This window comes from Emydura macquarii, unplaced genomic scaffold, assembly GCF_026122565.2.
Source record: "Emydura macquarii macquarii isolate MOO-44397 ecotype Brisbane River unplaced genomic scaffold, CSIRO-AGI_Emac_v2 contig_3348, whole genome shotgun sequence".
Lineage (NCBI taxonomy): Eukaryota > Metazoa > Chordata > Testudines > Chelidae > Emydura > Emydura macquarii.
The window spans coordinates 7,565,360-7,584,697 of NW_027133485.1; the positions used below are offsets into that span (position 1 = coordinate 7,565,360).

The 19,338-nt window shown below is 40.0% G+C and overlaps 1 protein-coding gene across 1 annotated transcript in view; it reads left to right on the forward strand.

The window, feature by feature from the left end:
• Positions 1 to 19,338, forward strand: part of CLIC4 (chloride intracellular channel 4) — a 53,105-nt gene that overhangs the window by 18,776 nt on the left and 14,991 nt on the right. Inside the window, exons 2-3 of the mRNA XM_067533940.1 lie at positions 8,687 to 8,796; positions 17,335 to 17,460. Of these exons, the coding sequence (XP_067390041.1) occupies positions 8,687 to 8,796; positions 17,335 to 17,460 (236 nt within the window). The remainder of the gene's footprint in view (positions 1 to 8,686; positions 8,797 to 17,334; positions 17,461 to 19,338) is intronic.

The following is a 19,338-nucleotide window of genomic DNA, read 5'->3' on the forward strand; positions in this document are numbered from 1 at the left end:
CCATGCTGCTCTTTTAGATTTCAGTTCCTCTGTTACTGAGCTACATGCTACCATGTACCATAGAACTACATGCTATCCAGTTCTATAAACAAAGAAAAGGTAGGAATGGATACGGAGAAAAATAAATGGTCCAAAATCCTTTCCTCTTCTCCACATTCTTTCATTGGTGCTGTTGGTAGCATCAAAATAGCTTTAAAAATACATACTTTGAATAAAATGTCTAACTGCATGATTGTGGGAATTGGGCCTCCCCCATATTAATTGCAAGCATATTAGAGGTAGAGGGTTCAATGGGGTCTGTAACATTAGTTCCATCTTCTAAAGACTTAGTTAATTAGTGAAATCAAACATACCATTAGCCCAAACAAACCTTGTAGTCCAGGAAGCTAATGTCATGAGAACAGCTCACTGAGCTGTGCTGTTTGGAAACACAGCTTCAGGAATAGGCTCAAGCTGGTTGCTGATGAGGGGAGCGTATGCTGATTGATACAGGTAATGTGTGTAGGTTTGGTGTCGGAGTAATGCCACTGCTTAGATTAGAGGTAACCAGAACTGCATACAGTATTCTAGGTGTGGACATACCATGGATTTATATAATGGCATTATGATATCTTCTGTTTTATTGTATATATCCCTTTCTTAATGTTTCCTAACATTTGTTAGCTTTTTTTGTTAGCATATTGATGTTTTAAGAAAACTATCCACAATGACTCCAAGATCTTTCTTGAGTGGTAACAGCTAATTTAGATCCCATCATTTTGTATGTATAGTTGGGATTATTTTTTCCAATGTGCATTACTTTGCACTTAGCAATATTGAATTTCATCTACCATTTTGTTGCCCAGTCAGCCAGTTTTATGAGATCCCTTTATAAGTCTTTACAGCTCGCTTTGGATTTAAATATCTTGAGTAATTTTGTATAATCTGCAAATTTTGCCACCTCACTGTTCACTCCTTTTTCCAGATCACTTGTGAATGTTGAACAGCACTGGTCCCAGTACAGCTCCTTGGAGGACCCTGCTATTTACCGCTCCATTGTGAAAACTGATAATTTATTCCTACTCTTCATTTCCTGTCTTTTTAACCAGTGTACTGTTTCATGAGAAGACCTTTCACCTTATCCAATGAATGTTTAGTTTGCTTAAGAGCCTTTGGTAAGGGACCCTCTCAAAGGCATTCTGTAGGTCCAAGTACACTATATTCACTGGATCACCTGTATCCGCACGCTTGACGCTCTCAAAGAATTCAAATGGATTGGTGAAGCATGATTTTCTTTTACAAAAGCTGTGTTGACTCTTTCCCAATATATGATACTAATGTATCTAATAATTTTGTTCTATACTGCAGCTTCAACCAATTTATCTGGTACAGAAGTTAGCCCTGGTCTACAATAGAAATTTCGGTCAATGTAAGGCAACTTACATTGACCTAACTCTGTAAATGTCTACATTAAAATGCAGCTCCCACAGATGTAACTCTCCCACTACACCAACTTAATTCCACCCCCATGAGGGGTGTAGTGCATAGGTCGATGCAGTGTCAATGTAGCACTGTTTCTTACATCGACTTATTACTGTAGTTTAAACAATTTTGTTCCAAAACTACCTCTTGTCACCTCAGTCTGGAACAGTTCCTCAGATCTGTCACCTACAAAGAATTGGGTGTTGGGATCTCCCCTGCATCCTTTGCAGTGCAGTCGGATGCAAAGAATTCATTTAGCTTCTTTGCAATGGCCTTGTCTTCCCGGAGTACTCCTTCAGCACCTCAATCGAGTAATAAGTCACCAGGACCAGATGGTCTTCTCCAAAAGTTCTGAAGAAACTCATATGAAATTGCAGAACTACTAACTGTGATATGCATCCTCTTATCACTTAAATCAGCTTCTGTACCAGATGACTTGAGGGTGGCTAATGTAATGCTGCTGATTTTTTTTAAAGAAGGCGTCCGAGGCAATGCTCACAATTACAGGCCCGGAAGACTAAGGGGAAGTGTACCCTACAAATCTAACTTGAGTTACGTCGATTTACAACCATCGCAGTAATTAAACTGCTTTTGCATATCCACACTACATTCTTTGTGTCGGCAGTGTGCATCCTTACCCGCTCATCCTAGTAACTGGCGTTCCCTCCCCAGGAAGGGTATCCTTAGTGCAAGAGGATACCATTATATCATCTTGAAGGAGGCTCCCAACTCTACTCCTGTTTGATGTTCATCTTCCCTGAGACTTTCATCCTCCTTAACAGTTCAGAGGCTCTCTGACAGGGGATGGGACTATTCTGTTGTGTTCATGAAAGTCTTATCTATGCGCGCGCGCACACGTCACCTGCCTACAAAGCAGGTAACAGTACTTGTTACATTCAGAGCGATAAACTGGATAGCCACCACTGCCTACCTTATTTTTACTCTTGCAGGGTTTTTTTTTGTTTTTTTTTTTTTTTTTGGGGGGGGGGGGAACGACGAAGACGAAGACACACTATTGGCCCAAGTTTAGAGTGTTTGTTAAAGGTGTATCTGCCTCTCTCACACTGTTTCTGAGCTCCCCTCTTTGCTGCTCCTGTTCATTAGCTCCTCTGGTCTTTTAGGAGCTGGCTTTTTAAACCTCTCTTATCCCTGAATTAGCCCTGCCCCCTTGTCAAAGAACCCCAAAAAAGTGAGGATAGCAGGCTAGAGCCTCCTTAGTGAGTTCTCCGCTTAGCCTAACTGGCTGCTTGCCTCAGTCTGCAGCCCCCACAACAGACCACACTATAATCTTCAAGCAAGCACCCAGCAGCCAAACTCACCCCAAGGGTCACACCGTCTCTTCTTCCCCTGGAGAACTCCCTTGCAAAACTCCCCCGCTTTTTGAACGCTACTCTTTTGCTCCTTCTAAGCTTGTTTGGAAGCTCTACCAGGAGTGCATAACTACTTGGAAACACTGGACCCAGAATGGATTGTGAGGGAATCATCACCTTCAACTAAAAATGTAGCTTTAGGAAGGGGAAACCTTCCTAGTTGTATCTAGGCCAGCTGCCAGTGGGGTGGTAGATATTTCAGCCATCTCACCCTCTCATTTGGACCAAACTCTTTGACGTGGGAGCAGTCAGTAATTTAAAAATAAAGCTATGGGCTGTGATAGTCCCGGTTCTCATTGCCCTCTTAATAATGCTTGCTGATGCTTTTGCTCAATCAATACAATGTTTCTCCCGTTACCTTTTTTTTTTTTTTTTTTTTGACTCAAACTCTTCCTACTATTTCCATTCTTATATGGATCTCTTCTCTGCTGCTTCCTCTTATACCCTGGTGTAGACCAAATAATTATTATTGCAGAGGAGGCTATAAAGACTTCTGCTATGATGTTTGAATACCCATCCCTTTCTACTAAAATTTTACATACCATGTGTTATTTTAATGTACTTGTCCTTTATAAAGCAGATGAGCCTGTTTTGCTATTTTTTCTAAACAGTGTTAAATTAGCACTGAAGCAATTGGGGGTAGTATAAAATTTTCTCTTAATAGAATTGTGCCTGTACCATAATGAATCTGCTGTAGCTTAAAGTTTTTAACTTATCTAGGCTGTTGCCAGTGTCAGCTCTCTGACTACAGTGTAATTCAGGGGTGAGGTTACATTTTGGGCGTCAGCAAGGTACATTCCTGAGCAAACTGAAGACTGAATTTTTTCAGAGCTAGTGATCCCTTAATCGTTAATGAGTAAAATATTCACTTGCAGGTGAAAAATGTCATGCTATCTGTACAATGTGGGAGTAAAAAGATAACCCTTGGCTCTTATCTCTCTCACTGTACAAATGAAATGTTAAGGTGTGGTGACTCAGATTAATAGATGAGTGGAAAGAGTGCATGCAAGTAGGATGTTCTCCTAAACTTGTTAAAATTATTTCCTCTCCCACCCAATACTTGTTAAGTATTGATACAACATAAATCCAGGGAAACCATGTATTGTCAGCACAACATCCTGTTGCAGTGGAGACAGTGGTCTCATTTTACAACTGAAATCATTTACACATCATATTTTGCAGTGTCTTACCCAACAATAAGTATCAATGTGCAGTTATAATGTAACCATTTGAGGACTTTGACAACTGTTAGAACTCCCCTACAACATTTTTCAGAGTGGCACTAGTTTGACTGCCAGAATTGTTTACATGCTTTGTTTTAATTATTGAAAGAAAAACCAACTAAAATTCGGATCGGTCTCAAAGTTTTGTCTTCAAAATACGACTTATTCCTCATTTTTTCTCATTGTAGCAAATCACACATGCTGCATCCTCAAAAATATCCAACATCAAGTCTGTGTAAAAATGGACCTTTCATGCAAACAGTCACAGAGCAGAATTCCTCTGCTCAACAGGAGAAGCCAAAAGTTCCTTGGCATTCTCACTACATTCTTTCATTTTCCAGAATGTGCTCAGAATAACTTGGGACATTTTGGAGTAAAAACGGGACAAGGTTTTTAGTGTGTAAACAAAAACATATATTCAATTTATAGCTACTCCACTGCAGATTTAAAAAAAAAAAATTGGATCTAGATTTCATGTAAATCACAGGACCTTTAGGGGACTGTAGTATTTCTGTGGTGATTCAAATCTCATTAGAAAACCAAGACAGGCTAAGTGAAAGCAGATGCTATTGGAGTTCTTACTTACTCATTTTGAAATCTGCCCTTGGGTGGGAGAGGAAAGTGACTAATAGAAGTTAATATTGCGTGTCTAATCTATTTCACCTTTTTTGGGGGGGAGCATCCTCTGACATGATTGTGCAGTGTGGCATGGTAGAAGCCATTAAAAGTAACACTGCCCAGAATGTTGCATCTGCTTTCTAAGAGCATGTTTATGTGCAAATATTTGGAATAATGATTGGGATGGTTTCAAGTTTCTGAGATTAGTTTTGGTGCAGGAAAAGTGGCCTTGCTGAAAGGAAACATTCAGTTTCGTGGTTTTTAATTAAAATCCTGACCGTTTCAGACCTGTGAGCTAGGTATAAAAGCAGGCTTCCTTTGGGTTCCAAACTGACTAATCTTAGTTCCGTCTCAGTAGTGAACTAATTAAACAAAACTGTTTCCTGCATTTGAGATTTATCTATTTCAGTTTACAGCTCTTGTAATCTTTCACCATCAATGCATAAAATTCTTCAGTGGAATTAAAACTGAAGTGATGGAAGACATGGCCGTGCTTCTTTAGAACTATTCCAGCTTGGCAGCTGATACATTCCAGAGATTGTGTGATATGAAATGCTTTTACGTCTGCAAGTCATTAACATTAAAATTCTTTTCTGCACCCTCTGTACATCATTTTGGGTGAAGGTCTACCCCTTTCTATCAGACTGACAGGCAGCAGAGGCAGCCAAGGCTAATGGTTTCTTGGCACCTTTTTTTGAGCTGTAATTTCTTTCATAGGTTGACGTTTTCATAGTGGTCTCTCCTCCATCAGTCGCTGACATGATCTTCTGGAGGTGGGGGTTTCCCCAGGTGGATCTTGTCGCCTCCAAGGTCAACAAGAATTGTAGCCAATTTTGCTCCTTTCAGGGGCAGGATAAGGGGGCCATGTCAGACACCTTCTGCATTCCTTCCCATTCCATTAATACACAAGGTCTTATTAAAGATCAAGAAAGGCAAGGCAAGGGTCATCCTTATTGCACCCGCTTGGCCCCAGGCAGCACAGGTTCACAACGCTCCTGGAGCTGTCAGCCACCCCTAATCTGGAGCTACCACAATGGCACAACCTACTTTCCCAGGACCAGAGGTGCCTTCTGCATCCAGACCTGGAGTCCCTCCACCTGACAGCATGGAGGCTGAATGGCTGAGCTTGGAGGAACAATCTTGCTTGTCTCAGGTGCAGACTGCTGATGAGTAGCAGGAAGGCCTCCACGGGGGTATCGTATTTGGCCAAGTGGAAGAGGTTCACTTGCTGGGCTGCAGTGTGGCAGGTTACGCCCTACCAGATACCAATCCAGGTGGTCCTAGACTACCTGTGGCATCTCAAGCTACAGGGTCTAGCTACTGCTCGCTGAAGGTGCATCTGGCTGCCATCTCAGCCTTTCATCCCCCAAATCATGGGAGATCGGTTTTTTCTTACACCATAGTAGCGAGATTTCTGAAGGTCATAGAAAAGCTCTACCCTCAGGTCAGGGATCCCGTACTGCCCTGGGACCTGAATTTGGTCCCCTCTAGGCTCACGAGGGTGCTGTTCGAGCCCATGGCAACTTGCCCACTTCTGCTACTGTCATGGAAAGTGGCGTTAGTAGCTATCACATCGGCTAGGAGGGTGTCTGAAATCAGGGCACTCACTTCAGAGCCGCTCTATATGATTTTTTTTATAAGGCTAAGGTCCAGCTGAATCCTCACCTGGCCTTCCTGCCCAAGGTGGTATCACAATTCTACACCAACCAGAACATTTTCCTACCAGCGTTTTTCCCGAAGTCACACTTCTACTAAAGTCCAAGATAAAGCTATGTAGTTGAAGGGTTTTCTCTGTCCACCTATAGAGAAGGCCTTTGGCCAAACATGTTACATGAAAGCTGTTTCTCCACTTTTTGCAGAGGGTCCCAACCTTCCTTTATCTAGTAAAGAGGAAGGAGGAATAATTACCAGCTTTTAAATTAATTGGGAATAATTCTAGGTCTTGGAGTGTTGAAAATACTGGGCAAAATAAGTCTTGAAAGGGAGATTACTGTAAGTGAAAACTAGCCCACATGCCATGATGCTGTGTGAAATATTGTAACAGTTTCTATCCTGAAACTCCTTTGAGTTATTAACAGGGTAAAAAAAAATCCTGTAGCTAGATACAAATGAAAGGAACTACTTCTAGTAGTAGTCCTTGCTGTTCACACCAGGGGTATATGTCTTGAGCTCCTTGGGTGGCATCTATGGTGGTTTGGTCGTGAGGTCTCCTAGAAAAGCAGCAGGTCTGTGGCTTGGCATCAGATTGATGATTGGCCTCTCTGGCCTTCTGATGTGCTGTCATAGTTCCTTTGCTTTCACATGGTATGGCTGCTGCTCTTGGTCATATCCCTTCTCCTGCATCCCCCATGCAATCTGCTCATAGATGTCCACATTTCTACGACTGGTCTGTAGCTCTGCTTGTGCAGCCTCTTCTCTCCACAGGCCCTGGAGATCCAATATCTCCTGTCTACTCCAGGCTGGAGCGCATCTGGAGCATGTAGCCAGCAAGGTCGGCTGGGCAGTTGGTCACAGCAAGGGAGAGCTGCTAGACGTGCTTGCCCGGGCGGATGATCCAAAAAAGACTTTTAAAAAATTTGCCAGGGCTTCCACACTCTGTGACTCCTGGACAATGGAGTTTACAATCCAGGGTGGTCAGTGTCAAGCATAGTGGGACAGCTGCTGGAGGACTGTTAGAGTCGACCTAGGTAATAGTGTCTGCACTTGTCCTGCTTTGACTTCAGTACATTCACCATGGCTTAGTGCTACTTGGAGAGGTCATGTTACTTTGTTGGCGTAATGGTGCATTTACATTGGTGGGAAACAAATTTAAGTGTAGACATATGCACAGCTAGGTTGATGCAAGGCAGCTCACATCAGCTTAACTTTGTAGTGAGAAAAGGCATACTTTTTTGCACCAGTATAGTTACACCTATGTAAAGGCTGTCCTGGTGTATATTACAGTAGAGGTTTGCACCAGTGCAACTGCATGAATGTAGCCATATCTGTGCAAAAGCCCCAGTATAAACAAGGTATAAGACACAAATTTAACTGGCAAGATGATAGCATGTGTTAGAGATCCTTATAGCCATAAAGCAGCACACTCATCTGAAACTAGCCACAGAGTGAATAGTGAGTGCTGATCCTGGTGGCAATCCATGCTCTGTCATACTTACTCACCAGAATGTTATGATATAGGAACATCTTTATATAATTTTATTAGTGAAGGTTATTTGCTGGAATGTTGGACAATTTTTACATAAACACATTAGGATAACACTGGATTTGTCTAGTTACTATTTTGACATAGTTTGGGTTAGACTAAGCAGAAGTCCCATATATCTTCTCTTACCAAAGGGGTGTGGTGGGACATAAAACAGTTAAACTAGTGCAGTGGGATCTATAGAAACTTAACACTCTGTAGGCTTTTCTTGAATACAAATAATACTTTGACATGTAATTTATATTGCACATATAATCTAGCTAATCTGGAAGTTCTATCACTAGCCACTTAAAAGTGCAAATGAATAAGCGAGTGCTCTGCCACAAAGGGTTAAAGGATAAAATGAAAGACAGATATCAAATAGAATTATTTTTAAAAAAGCCTTTAAATCTGTTATTCATGCACTGTACTAAGAAGAATGGTGAGCTCAACAGTTCTGGACACTTTCATTTAAAACATGCTGAGGAATCCCCTGCATTGGGTATTGTATGGTAATATCCTGAGGATATCCCCTCCAGGTGCCTGAGCAGGACTTTGTAACAGTCAAAGCACTGCTCACCGAGAATCCTTCCCAGCCTTTACGCTGAACCCAGTGCTTGCCAGGATGGGACTCTGGTAGTTGAGTTAGTTCTCTGTTAATGGTGCAGATGTGATCAGTAAAACTTAGTCTCTGCTTTTACTTCAGGAGATGCCAGTAAGGGGGGGGGGTGTGGTGTGTGTGTGTGTGTGTGTGTGTGTGTGTGAGAGAGAGAGAGAGAGAGACTGGATTCACCTGATAACTTTTAATATTAATGACCTGTTCTCTTTCACAGGCTGGCAGTGATGGTGAAAGCATAGGAAACTGTCCCTTTTCGCAGAGACTCTTCATGATTCTGTGGCTCAAGGGAGTAGTGTTCAGTGTCACAACAGTTGACCTGAAGAGGTAAGAAACATTTGTTTTCAACCCAGATTAGCTTTATGATAAGTTACTTTGTACCACGTGCTAAAAACAAAGCTCTACTGAATTTAACATTCGATAACCTAATGGACAGAGTTAAGGCCTGGGAAATCAGGATTCCTGGTTTTGTTTCTGACTCTGCCTTCATTTGGTTCTGCATGTCCTTTGAGAGCTAGTCATTTAATTTCTGCATTATGGGTTCTCCGTCTATAAATGGACATAGATTGATATGACACACCCAATATTTGTAAAGTGCTGTATAAAAGAGCAGAGTATATTACATTGCATTTATACTCATTCTTTTATTGGGGTCGTCTTCCTTCTGCCAACGTAAATTTGTGGAAATGCCATCTTCATTTTTATTATGTGAGGATTGCAGGGTTTATGTTTTAGAGATCTGAAAAGCAGATTGAGACAACTCTTACAATCATTCAATTGCCCAATATTCATGGAAATAGTTTGCTTGTTAGTCAGATGATCTTTAGGATTCATCCAATGATTCTGCATTTGGCAAAATTCCTTTGCAATGACTTATGAAGCAATTCTTATTTAGACAAGACCATATGTAAACTATTGAGTTATGCAGTAGGAGTGTGTTAAAAATCATTAAAAACAGACTTTATCTAAGTGCAAGGGCCATTCCATGCTGGGTTCTTTTTTCTGAATTATAGATTTTCATAATGTGCTGCACATTTATTATCCTGCAATACAATTAACCTTAGAAAGTGAGTATTCTAAGAGACCAAAACTAGTGTGTTCTGTAAAGAAAATGGCTAGGAAAAATCAATCTATTTTAGGAAATATTAAGGGTGTGTATCTGGTGACACAATATTTTTTAATTATACTGCATGATTTTCTGTGTGGCATGGTACAGAAAAGCCTTCCAACTGTAACTGTACCCAATACAAATTTTTGGGTATGCTGGAAATCTAAGGAAGCTATAACCACATGGATTGTATAATTCCCACTAGGATGTACAGTACTCCATTCACCTCACCTTAATAAGGGCCAGGAATATATAAAGTGACCTATATGACATAATATACTTTATTTGTATCCTATTTACAGCATACCCTACAGATAGCTTTTGGCAAGCAAGTGCATATTTCTCTCCAAGCTCACTGATACAATATTTGATTTTAGGTTACTGTCCTGTGTTTGTCTCACTCTAACCAGAATTGTGTTGAGCCACTCATGTTAAAAGGACAATGGCTTTGAGGTTCAAGGCATTAAGGATACTAACTCAACTGGAAATGAAGATGCAAAAAAGGAAACTTTGCTGAAAATTTGCTAAGGCCTACATTTTTTGTCGTGTGACAATTTAGTCAGACGGCTATAGCTCAGTGTCTCACAGGAATATGGTCGGTCTGTTAATGAAGCACTGAACATCTTAGCCTTTGTGTGTGGGGCAATGACGTTTTCCAAAGAGTTGATCAAGCAAGCATAGCACACTAAAAATAATTTTAAAAAGACAGTTGAGTGACTTTGAGGCCTTAAGACCAGTCACCACATCTCAAAAAGGTAAATATAGGAAGATGTTCATACTGAAAAGAAGCTGAATCAGCTTCTCAAACTGTCTAGATTACGAGCTAGTTATCTACAGCCCTTGTTTAAATCAGTGTCCTATATTACTTGTTCAGTTATCAGTTAAGGCAGCATCCATTAACACGTCTTCCCATGAATTACTTTTACAAAAGCCATCAGTGGACATTAAAGCTGGCTTTCAATAATGCAAACAGATGTAAGAACTCAAATTGGGCAAGATTTTGCTATGGTCATGCAGTGACATGCACCACCAAATAAGTATTCTACCCTAAGGGCTTTAGAGATTAGACCACCACTGAATATACCCAAGGCACACTGATTTCTTCAAGAAGTCAGTCATGTTTGAAATAACATACGCTAAGTAAAATTTGGAAGCCTTAAACCTACACACTGATTGAGAAATGAGCTATTGTACATTTGGCAGAGAAACAGTGTTTGTTAATTTAGCGAACTTTGAAGTGGAAGAGGGAGGGAAAGCTTATATGGCATTCTAGACTTTGCTATTACTTACAAACTTAATTTTTCATACTGGGAGTAAAGAACATAATGCATTGTGTTCTCCCAAGAACGGAACCCCAAGGTAGTGAGGGGGATATTGCTCTGAGAGCTTTTTTTAAAAAGTCTGGCAAAAGGTCAACATGAGACATCTTGAACTTTAATACCTAACAACAAACCAGTTTTATTTAGATTTTGTTGATATTGCCATCATTGGAACTGAAACCTTTTAGCACCACAGATTGAGATTAATTCCATATTGGTAATCAACACAGGTATTCACTGTTCCTCCGTACAGCCATGTGACTGGACACATTTAAAAGAAAAGTCTTTATTTGACATGACTGCATTTGTAGTAATGTTATGAAGTCTTTTTTGGGCTGGATAGGATTTCCTTGTAAATATAGGTGTTGCTTCCAACAGACACAAACTAAATGTACCGAATCATCCATTTACCTTTGTGTGTGCGGCTTGTGGAACCTCCAAATTTTAGGGTTTATACAGGGTTTTAGCTCTGGGCTCCCATTGCTTTTAATGATGGCATACTTTAAAAACCAAATCAACTTCTGGAAAAAATAATTAGTGTGTTAATAGAACTATTCTGTATTTATAAGCATGAGAAGTATCTGGGTCACTTCCACTCATATCAGACACATCATTGGAAATGCCAAAGATTTCTGTTCAAATTGCGTTGTTTCTGAATGCCCGTCACATCTGGGCATTTAATGGAAAAAGTCAAGAAATTTCAGGTTTCACTTGATTGCAGGAGGTTTAAATGATCTATTTCCATCCTAAAAAAAGTCTTCCTTCTAGTTCTCTAGGTTTTGATTTAGGGGAAAAAAATGCAAAGTAGATTCAAAACTGAGAAATAGAAATAAAGCAGCTGGAATTTTGTTTTGTACCTGAGTTTATAGTGATGGATATGTGCTGTGTGATAGAGGGAAACATCTGGAGTCACTACAAGCAATTAAAATCCTGAATAGAGGTGGTATATCAACTTAATCCTTTAAATTAAAAAAAAAAAAATCTTCAAAATAAGACTACAGAAATATATTTTGCTGTTAACTTGTTGATCAATGTGCCTGGATTGCCAAAGACGTAGCAGTAGCGCTGCATTGCGCACAGAGTAGCTGAATGCTCTGATTAAATTGAGGTCTTATTTACATGTAGGATTTCTACCATTTACTGATAAAAGAGCAGGTGCTGGCATTTGTCTCCGTATACCTAATAGTGTCATTAAGAATGGCTTCCAGGGATACAGTATTCAATGACTATCATATGCTCTTTATACTTTTTTTTTCCCCCCCTTCAAGTCTAATATGCTGTATGTCTTCTTAAACTTCATTTTCCAAGCATTGCTACTCCTGTTTTGTCCCATATGGGACAGCCACAAACTTGCTGTGAAAGTTAGGTGCTAAGAATTTTTTACACATTAATTTATCTCCCTAACCTGGAGCTCTAATTCAATTCTGTAGTTGCCTTAGCAGGTCATGGTTTGGTACAAAAGTTCACAAACAAGTGAACAGAGTCTTATTTGATTTAATTTGTATGATGTGTATTTTCCCTTCCAAAACTCTGTTAAATACAGTACTGTGCAAACAAAAGAATATTTTGCAGTTCTCAGTTCAACTATTAGTTACTAGGGGCACAAGAGAAAATATGCACACAGACTACACTAAATGGGACATAGCAGCTTTTCAGCGAGTCCATACATTTCTTGCTTCTCTGCAGTCAGACAGAGGCTCTATTCTTTCCCTTTTCAGTAATGCAACTTTTTATGTGCAGAAATTTGACTTGTTCTGATGACTGGAGCAGGCTGCAGTGTATAAATCATTTGTTAAGCTTATAATAAAATACCAGGCAAGCTTGAGTTCAGTTTAATTTAGAAACCCTGTTTAGGAACATTACACCTTTGAGATTTTTTTAAAAATAGTCTTCAAATTTATAAAATTGACACCCAGCCCATAACTTGAATGTTTAGGATTTTTTTTTTTTTTTTTAAAGGACTGCCCATAGATAAAAATCAAATCTTCAGTAGCCTGTGTAGGATTTCTACCAAGGTACTTCTATACCAGTTCTTCTTGGAGATTTGCTACTGTACTCAACATATGTTGGATGAACACCATTCAATCATGTTAACCCATTGCACCAGCTTTTAACAACTTTTACTGTGCTATTTGACTTTATGGGCTTGTGGTACACAGTTGTTCCTGTTCAACTCCTGTGTGTGGACAGTTATTCCAAAGCAAGAGTTCTGGAATAAGTGTCTACACTTGGACATGATTAGGAACAGCTTTTGTGCTTTAAATTCACACCCTGCCATAATCCACGTTAACCTTCAAGTGCAGACAAGGTTACTTTCCTGAAATGTGGTGAACAGCCAAACTAGATTTCAGTTGTTATCAAATAATTAAATGGACAAACTGCTGTTAATAAGGGCTTGCCTACACTGTGCCTTAGTCTGCACCAGCTGGGGTGTAAATTTTAACGTGCACTAGCAAGTTTCGCACTAACTGGCCCATGTGGACCCTGCTGGTGCATGCTAAAAATTTGCTAATGTGCATTAATGTAGTCCTGTTTCAAACACATGGGCCAGTTAGTGGGAAACACACTGGTGTGTCTTAAAAGTTAATTCCCACCTGATGCAGACTAAAGCACCATGTAGACAAGCCTTAACGTAGATCTGAGTTGTAAACTTCATGTGGCCCACACTTGTAAATCAGAGTAACAATCAATCTGATGACTGTCTAGAAGCTCAAAGAAAGAGACAAAACAATTTTAAAGGTTTCTGTTGCATTCCCTAGGCACAATATGTACTAAAACTACATTTTGTTTTAACTTTCGTATAAGTGCTAACACTAGGCCACCTTGCCATCCAGTCAGGTTATTTATAACCAAATTCTGTTTTTTGTAACTTCTGGGATACAGCTTTTTTAAGCACATCCTAGACCTCTTATTTTGAACATCAAAGGAGTGAAGGCAGGCCATTTGGCCCGAGAAGAGGGCCACAGTGATAAGCTCTTCTGAGGACATGCTACTGGATTCATAGGGTACATCTACACTGCAGCTGGGAAGGTGCTTTCCAGCTCAGGTAGGCAGACATACTATCTCTGCTCAAGCTACTGCACTAAAAATAGTAGTGTAGCACAGGCAGCAGTACAAGATAGTTGAGTAGAAACTTGCCTAGACCCCCAGGTACGTACTCACTCAGCTAGCCGAAGCCACTGCCCATACTATGCCCAGCTACGCTGCGCTCTTAAGCATGCTAGCTCAAGGAGAGTTAGTGCATGTTTGTCTGCCCAAGCTGGGAAGCATGCTGTCAGCTGTAGTGTTAGACACACCCATAGATAATCAAATAATGTTTGAGATTGTGGCTTGTAGTTCTAAGATAAGTGTGATCTAATGGTTAACATAGCAAACTGGGGGTCATAACTCCAGCATTCTATTCCTGGCTCTGTACTAGCTAACTTCTACCTTAAACTCTGTTTGAGGGGTAGCCGTGTTAGTCTGTATACACAAAAACAAGGAGAGTTCTGTGGCACTTTAAAGACTAACAAATTTAATATTTGTAGACATAAGCTTTCGAGAGATTTCAGCTCTCTTCTTCAGATGCAGTAATACTGAAAATAGGAAACAGGCATCTTATAGAGATATCCAGGTGCACCTTATGTCTACAAATATTAAATTTGTTAGTCTTTAAAGTGCCACAGAACTCTCCTTGTTTTTGCTTAAACTCTGTCTGTTACCTCATTTGTAAAATGGGGGTGGAGGGGAAACATCACAGCATTTGAAGTTTTGTTTGTAAAGTGCTTTGAGATCCTTAGATGAAATGTGTTATGTTGATCCAATATTCTATACGGCACAGTTGTCTATTCATTGTTCCACATGCTTTGTTTTCATCTGTCAATTTTATTTGGACACAGTGTGGTTAATAAACTGCTTTGTTTTTTGAAATCATGTAGAAACCATCCTGTTTGATAGTTCATTAGTGTGCAGTCTTGTCTGTTCCTGTAATTAAACCTCCTCCTTGATAGCATTATTGCAAGTCCACTGGCTTTGGCTGCATTTGTTTAAAATAAAAATTCCTCAAAAGGAATGTTATCCAGCCAATGTGCAGAATTGGAAGTGAGCCATACTGACTTCCTGCAGTTGTTGTAGGTGCACAGAGCTGCCTTTTAATATAAGGTTAAGGTCTTAACTGATTTGCAGAGCCCCCTGCCATAAAGCAATGGGGGGAAAAAGGACAAATATCAGTGGCACTTTTCAATGAGAATTTTAATCTCCTGAGTAGGTCTTTGCCACACTTACCTCAATATCTGACTTCTGCCATCTTTACTAAAATGTCACCAGACTGAAAGTGGGTGTTAATCTTAACACTGAGGCGCTTGAGCACTGAAAACAGTTTTGCAAGCAATTTCAGCTGTCTGTAATTCATTGGTCTGCTTGGAGCACAAGTACAAATGATCCTGTGTAGATCTACCAAAGCATTAAAGCCTTTTTATGGCTACTGCTACTTCCTCTGTTAAAGGGTTTGTGCTGTAGCCAGGGACTGAAATCTAGCATGTCTTTAATTCTGTAGGAATTTACATTATCTCAGATTGCTGCAGTACTAACTGGTAACTACAGGTATCTTTAATTACATTTAAATGTAGTTATCTGTGCACCTCTGTGCTTTTCTACAGCAGCTGAAACAAAACTCTTTAAACTTGTAGCTGGTCAGCAAAACTATGCTAGCAGCAATGTGGACAAGTACCTTTCTTTGAGAAACATGTTATAGTTTACAACCAAAAGTCATCTAGAGCATAAATATAACCTCACTCATTATTTATGCTTGCCAGAGAAACTATTCTGGGCCATAAAGAATCACTGGCTTTATCAGTCTTGTAGTGGAAGTTAAATCTTGGCACTGAAGAGTTGACACATACTATTGTAATTCCTGTTTGAGTTAAGACTGTCACACTATCATGGAAGTATTGAATTCCATGCGGGTTTCTTATAGGAGAGAATTTAAAGGGAGCTATTTTTAGATGCCACTTGGGATTCACTGCTTGCATCCTTTATTCACATCCCCTGCCTGAACTTCGTAACTTTTGTCCTCGAACATTGTGTCCTTCTGCTTCCATACCTCTGATGTTACACATGAAAATGCAGATGTGCAAATATACCTTACATTGAAAGGAATAAATTACACAAATCAGAATGAATGTGAGTGGGCAGATGCACATGTGTGGCTGGCACACGGCTTTTAGATGAGCGCCTGCAATGTCACATGCTGTCACCGCTATATCAAGGCCCAACTAAGAGAAAAGGAGCAGCAGCCAAGTACCCATAAAATAGACTAGCTGGACTTGACAAGAAATATGATGTGAAAGTCCTTAAGGGGAGACGTCCCAGAAAGGAAGGGGTGTCACCAAAACTCTTTATAAAAATTTAAATGCTTTGATGTCTCTAAATTAACTTGATGCCATGCTCATCTCTGTAGAATCAAAGTACTTTATGACGGTGCCAGTGATATCCCCCTCTTTTCTTCCCTCCTTCCCCCAGTCCAGGGTTCTTGCCATGAAAATCTTATTTTCCTCAATACATACTTAGAGAAAAAATCGCCCCCTGTTCTTAGAATTGTTGCTAGGGCACACCGTTTCCCTTATTGAATGGTGTGTGTGTGTGTGGTCTAATTTATTTCTGGTTTAATTTATTTCCATCAGAAAAAACTTGGATGTGGAGAGGTAGAGATATTAGGGGTGAAGACAAGTTCCATGCAGAGTGCTACATGTACCAACATACCTTGAGGATAAAACAGAGCTGGAGGGGAGGAAGGAAATTACAATCCTAAACATCTCAAATTAACTATATACCTAGTATTCCTATGAAGCAGATCTTAAAAAAACTCTAATTAAGAGTTAAAGAAAATTTTGAAGTACCACAGATAAATTAAATTAAAAATGTTACTTATCTTTTAGAAAACTAGTGGTGTTCTCACAAAATTGCAAGGCATTGAACTCCCTTTCCTACTGCATCTGAGGAAGTGAGCTGAAGCTCACGAAAGCTTATGCCTGCTGAAATTAAATTTGTTAGTCTTTAAAGTGCTACAGAACTCTTGTTGCCTTTCCTATGCTGTTGCTTTTTAAAGCACCATTGAATCACCAAGGCTCTAGTTAACTAGTGGAGGGGCAGAGCTGGCATGCAGAGATTGATCTCCGGCTGAACCTCCGTGTAAGGCCCAAGCATAATTTTTTCAGGCCCAGTACAAACTTGTAACACAGGCCCCCTCCCACACACATACCAATGGGGGTTGCAGCCTGGACTGGGCCTTCCAGGGCCTCCGTGCCCCAGTAAAGTGTACCCTTTTTCCCCCCCCCACGTGTGGGGGCCCTGCCTCCATGATCAAAAATAGCACTGATAGATAGATAGGATCATGGCTGTAACTGTGCTCATTTGTTCCTTTTTAAAATTCTTCTGCACCATGTTTGTATTGCACCACAGGAAACCAGCAGACCTTCAGAACTTGGCTCCGGGGACTCATCCACCCTTTATTACCTACAATGGTGAAGTGAAAACAGATGTGAACAAGATTGAAGAGTTTCTTGAAGAAGTCTTGTGTCCACCACAGTAAGTGTTGTAGGGCAAAATGTATTTGGCAACAATAGCCTTCGTAGTTTCTCGCCTCAGGTTTGTTGGCACTGCTTAGTTTGAAATGCCTGTTTATGGAGAAGCTGCCTTCAATAAATAGTGCAAATATTTGCTTGCTAAGCAAGTTTAAGATGCTTTCCATATTGACAAGCTAAAATCTCAATCTTTGTAATGTGGATTGAGGCCTTAAATATTTCAGCCCAAGACCATATTTTTGATAAATTACCCATTCATTTAGGAAGAAATCAACAGGGAAATAGACTAGAGATTACCCGGAATCAATAGTTAGATTTTATATGTGCTTGTTTGAGCCTGAATATTTTTCATTTTTGGTGGTTGAGAGTGGGGCTGTGCACTAGAAGGGAGGCAGAATAATAGGCTGTGCTAATAAGATTGTATTCATGCAACTGAAAATGGAGCCCCACTTCACAGAACTATACATCAAGTGCATCAGCATTAAGCCATTAGGGAAAACCTATTTTCTGGTGATCTGCTTATGGCCTTTGCAAGATTTGTATTTGCAGCCATTCTTCTAAAACTAAATGACATGGCATTCAACCTTAAGCTTTTCCTCATTCCTTCCTAGTTAAGTGAATAAGAAAAAGGATAATCATTATATACCTTGCAGAATCAATCATATCTATGTACAAGTTAGCAGTAGCTGACTTTTGTGAGACTTTCTGAGGTGTGGGCCCTTCTTGCCACACACAGTGATATGCTCCCTCTTGTAAATGTGCATGTGAGGCTAAAGTTGAGCTATAAGCCTGTCAAAGTTGTGGTGAAAAGATGTGAATACATGTTTTATTCATTAGATTATGTAGTGCAAGAGCAGGAAACTGTATCAAGGACCCTTTAAACTCCTGGCTTCCTTCTCCTTCAACTGGCAGGCTATGATGTTTTAACCGGCCCGGGTAGTCTCCAACTAGCTGCGCTTTCTATCCTCTGAGTGTGTTCAGAAAGAGGAAGTGTTTCTGGACTATCATAGTTTTTCCCCTTTCCTTGTTAGGGAATCTTGGGGTCAGTGATCACTTATCTTCTGGGACAGATCGTTTACATGTTTTTAAAAATATCTCCTTTCCCTTGGACTGGCAATACTAATGGAGCAAAGCAGACCGTGTATGGCTGCCTACAGTTATTCTACTGTGCACGGAGCCCAATTTTCCATTCACTGAGATCTGGATTGCAGTGATAACGGGGGCAGCTTTCCACTGTAATCCCCCTATTGTATGTTACAAGCACAACGTGTTTAATTTTTATATGCTTACTCCAGAAAGCAGAAGTATGCAATTATATTCTCTACCCCAGCATGGTTTGAGACCTTGGAACAGGACTTGTAGAGAACTAGACAAGTAGAAAATTCATTGGTATATATGTGTACTTGGCTGTCCGTAAGACAAGTCGTCTTTCTCTCTTTTCCAAACACACACTTCATTTTTAAGAGCGTTTTGAAATTGAATTAACCATCTGCAAGCATTTTAAGATCTTTTGGGGTGACAGGCACTATACAGATGCAAGAATAAATGAATTGAAGTATTTTTATCCCACATAGGAAAAGATCAGAAAGTTACAGTTACAAAAAGTCTGTTTGTTTAAGCTGAGAACTATTACATCAAACATACCAGTCCGCCTTAAACTGTTCTTGGAATAGAAAAGAACCATTGTGTCTATTCAGCCATCTGAAAAAAGGAAGGTCAAAAGGGATTGATCAATTACCAGTGAGATTGTTTTACAGTACGCTAATAAAGCCATCTCTGATTGATCAGAAAGCAAGTTTATTTTTTAATCTACATTTTTTTCTGGTTGGATTTTATTTGTAAACCACTCTTGAGTCTTGACCACCTTTTTGTGCGTAATACT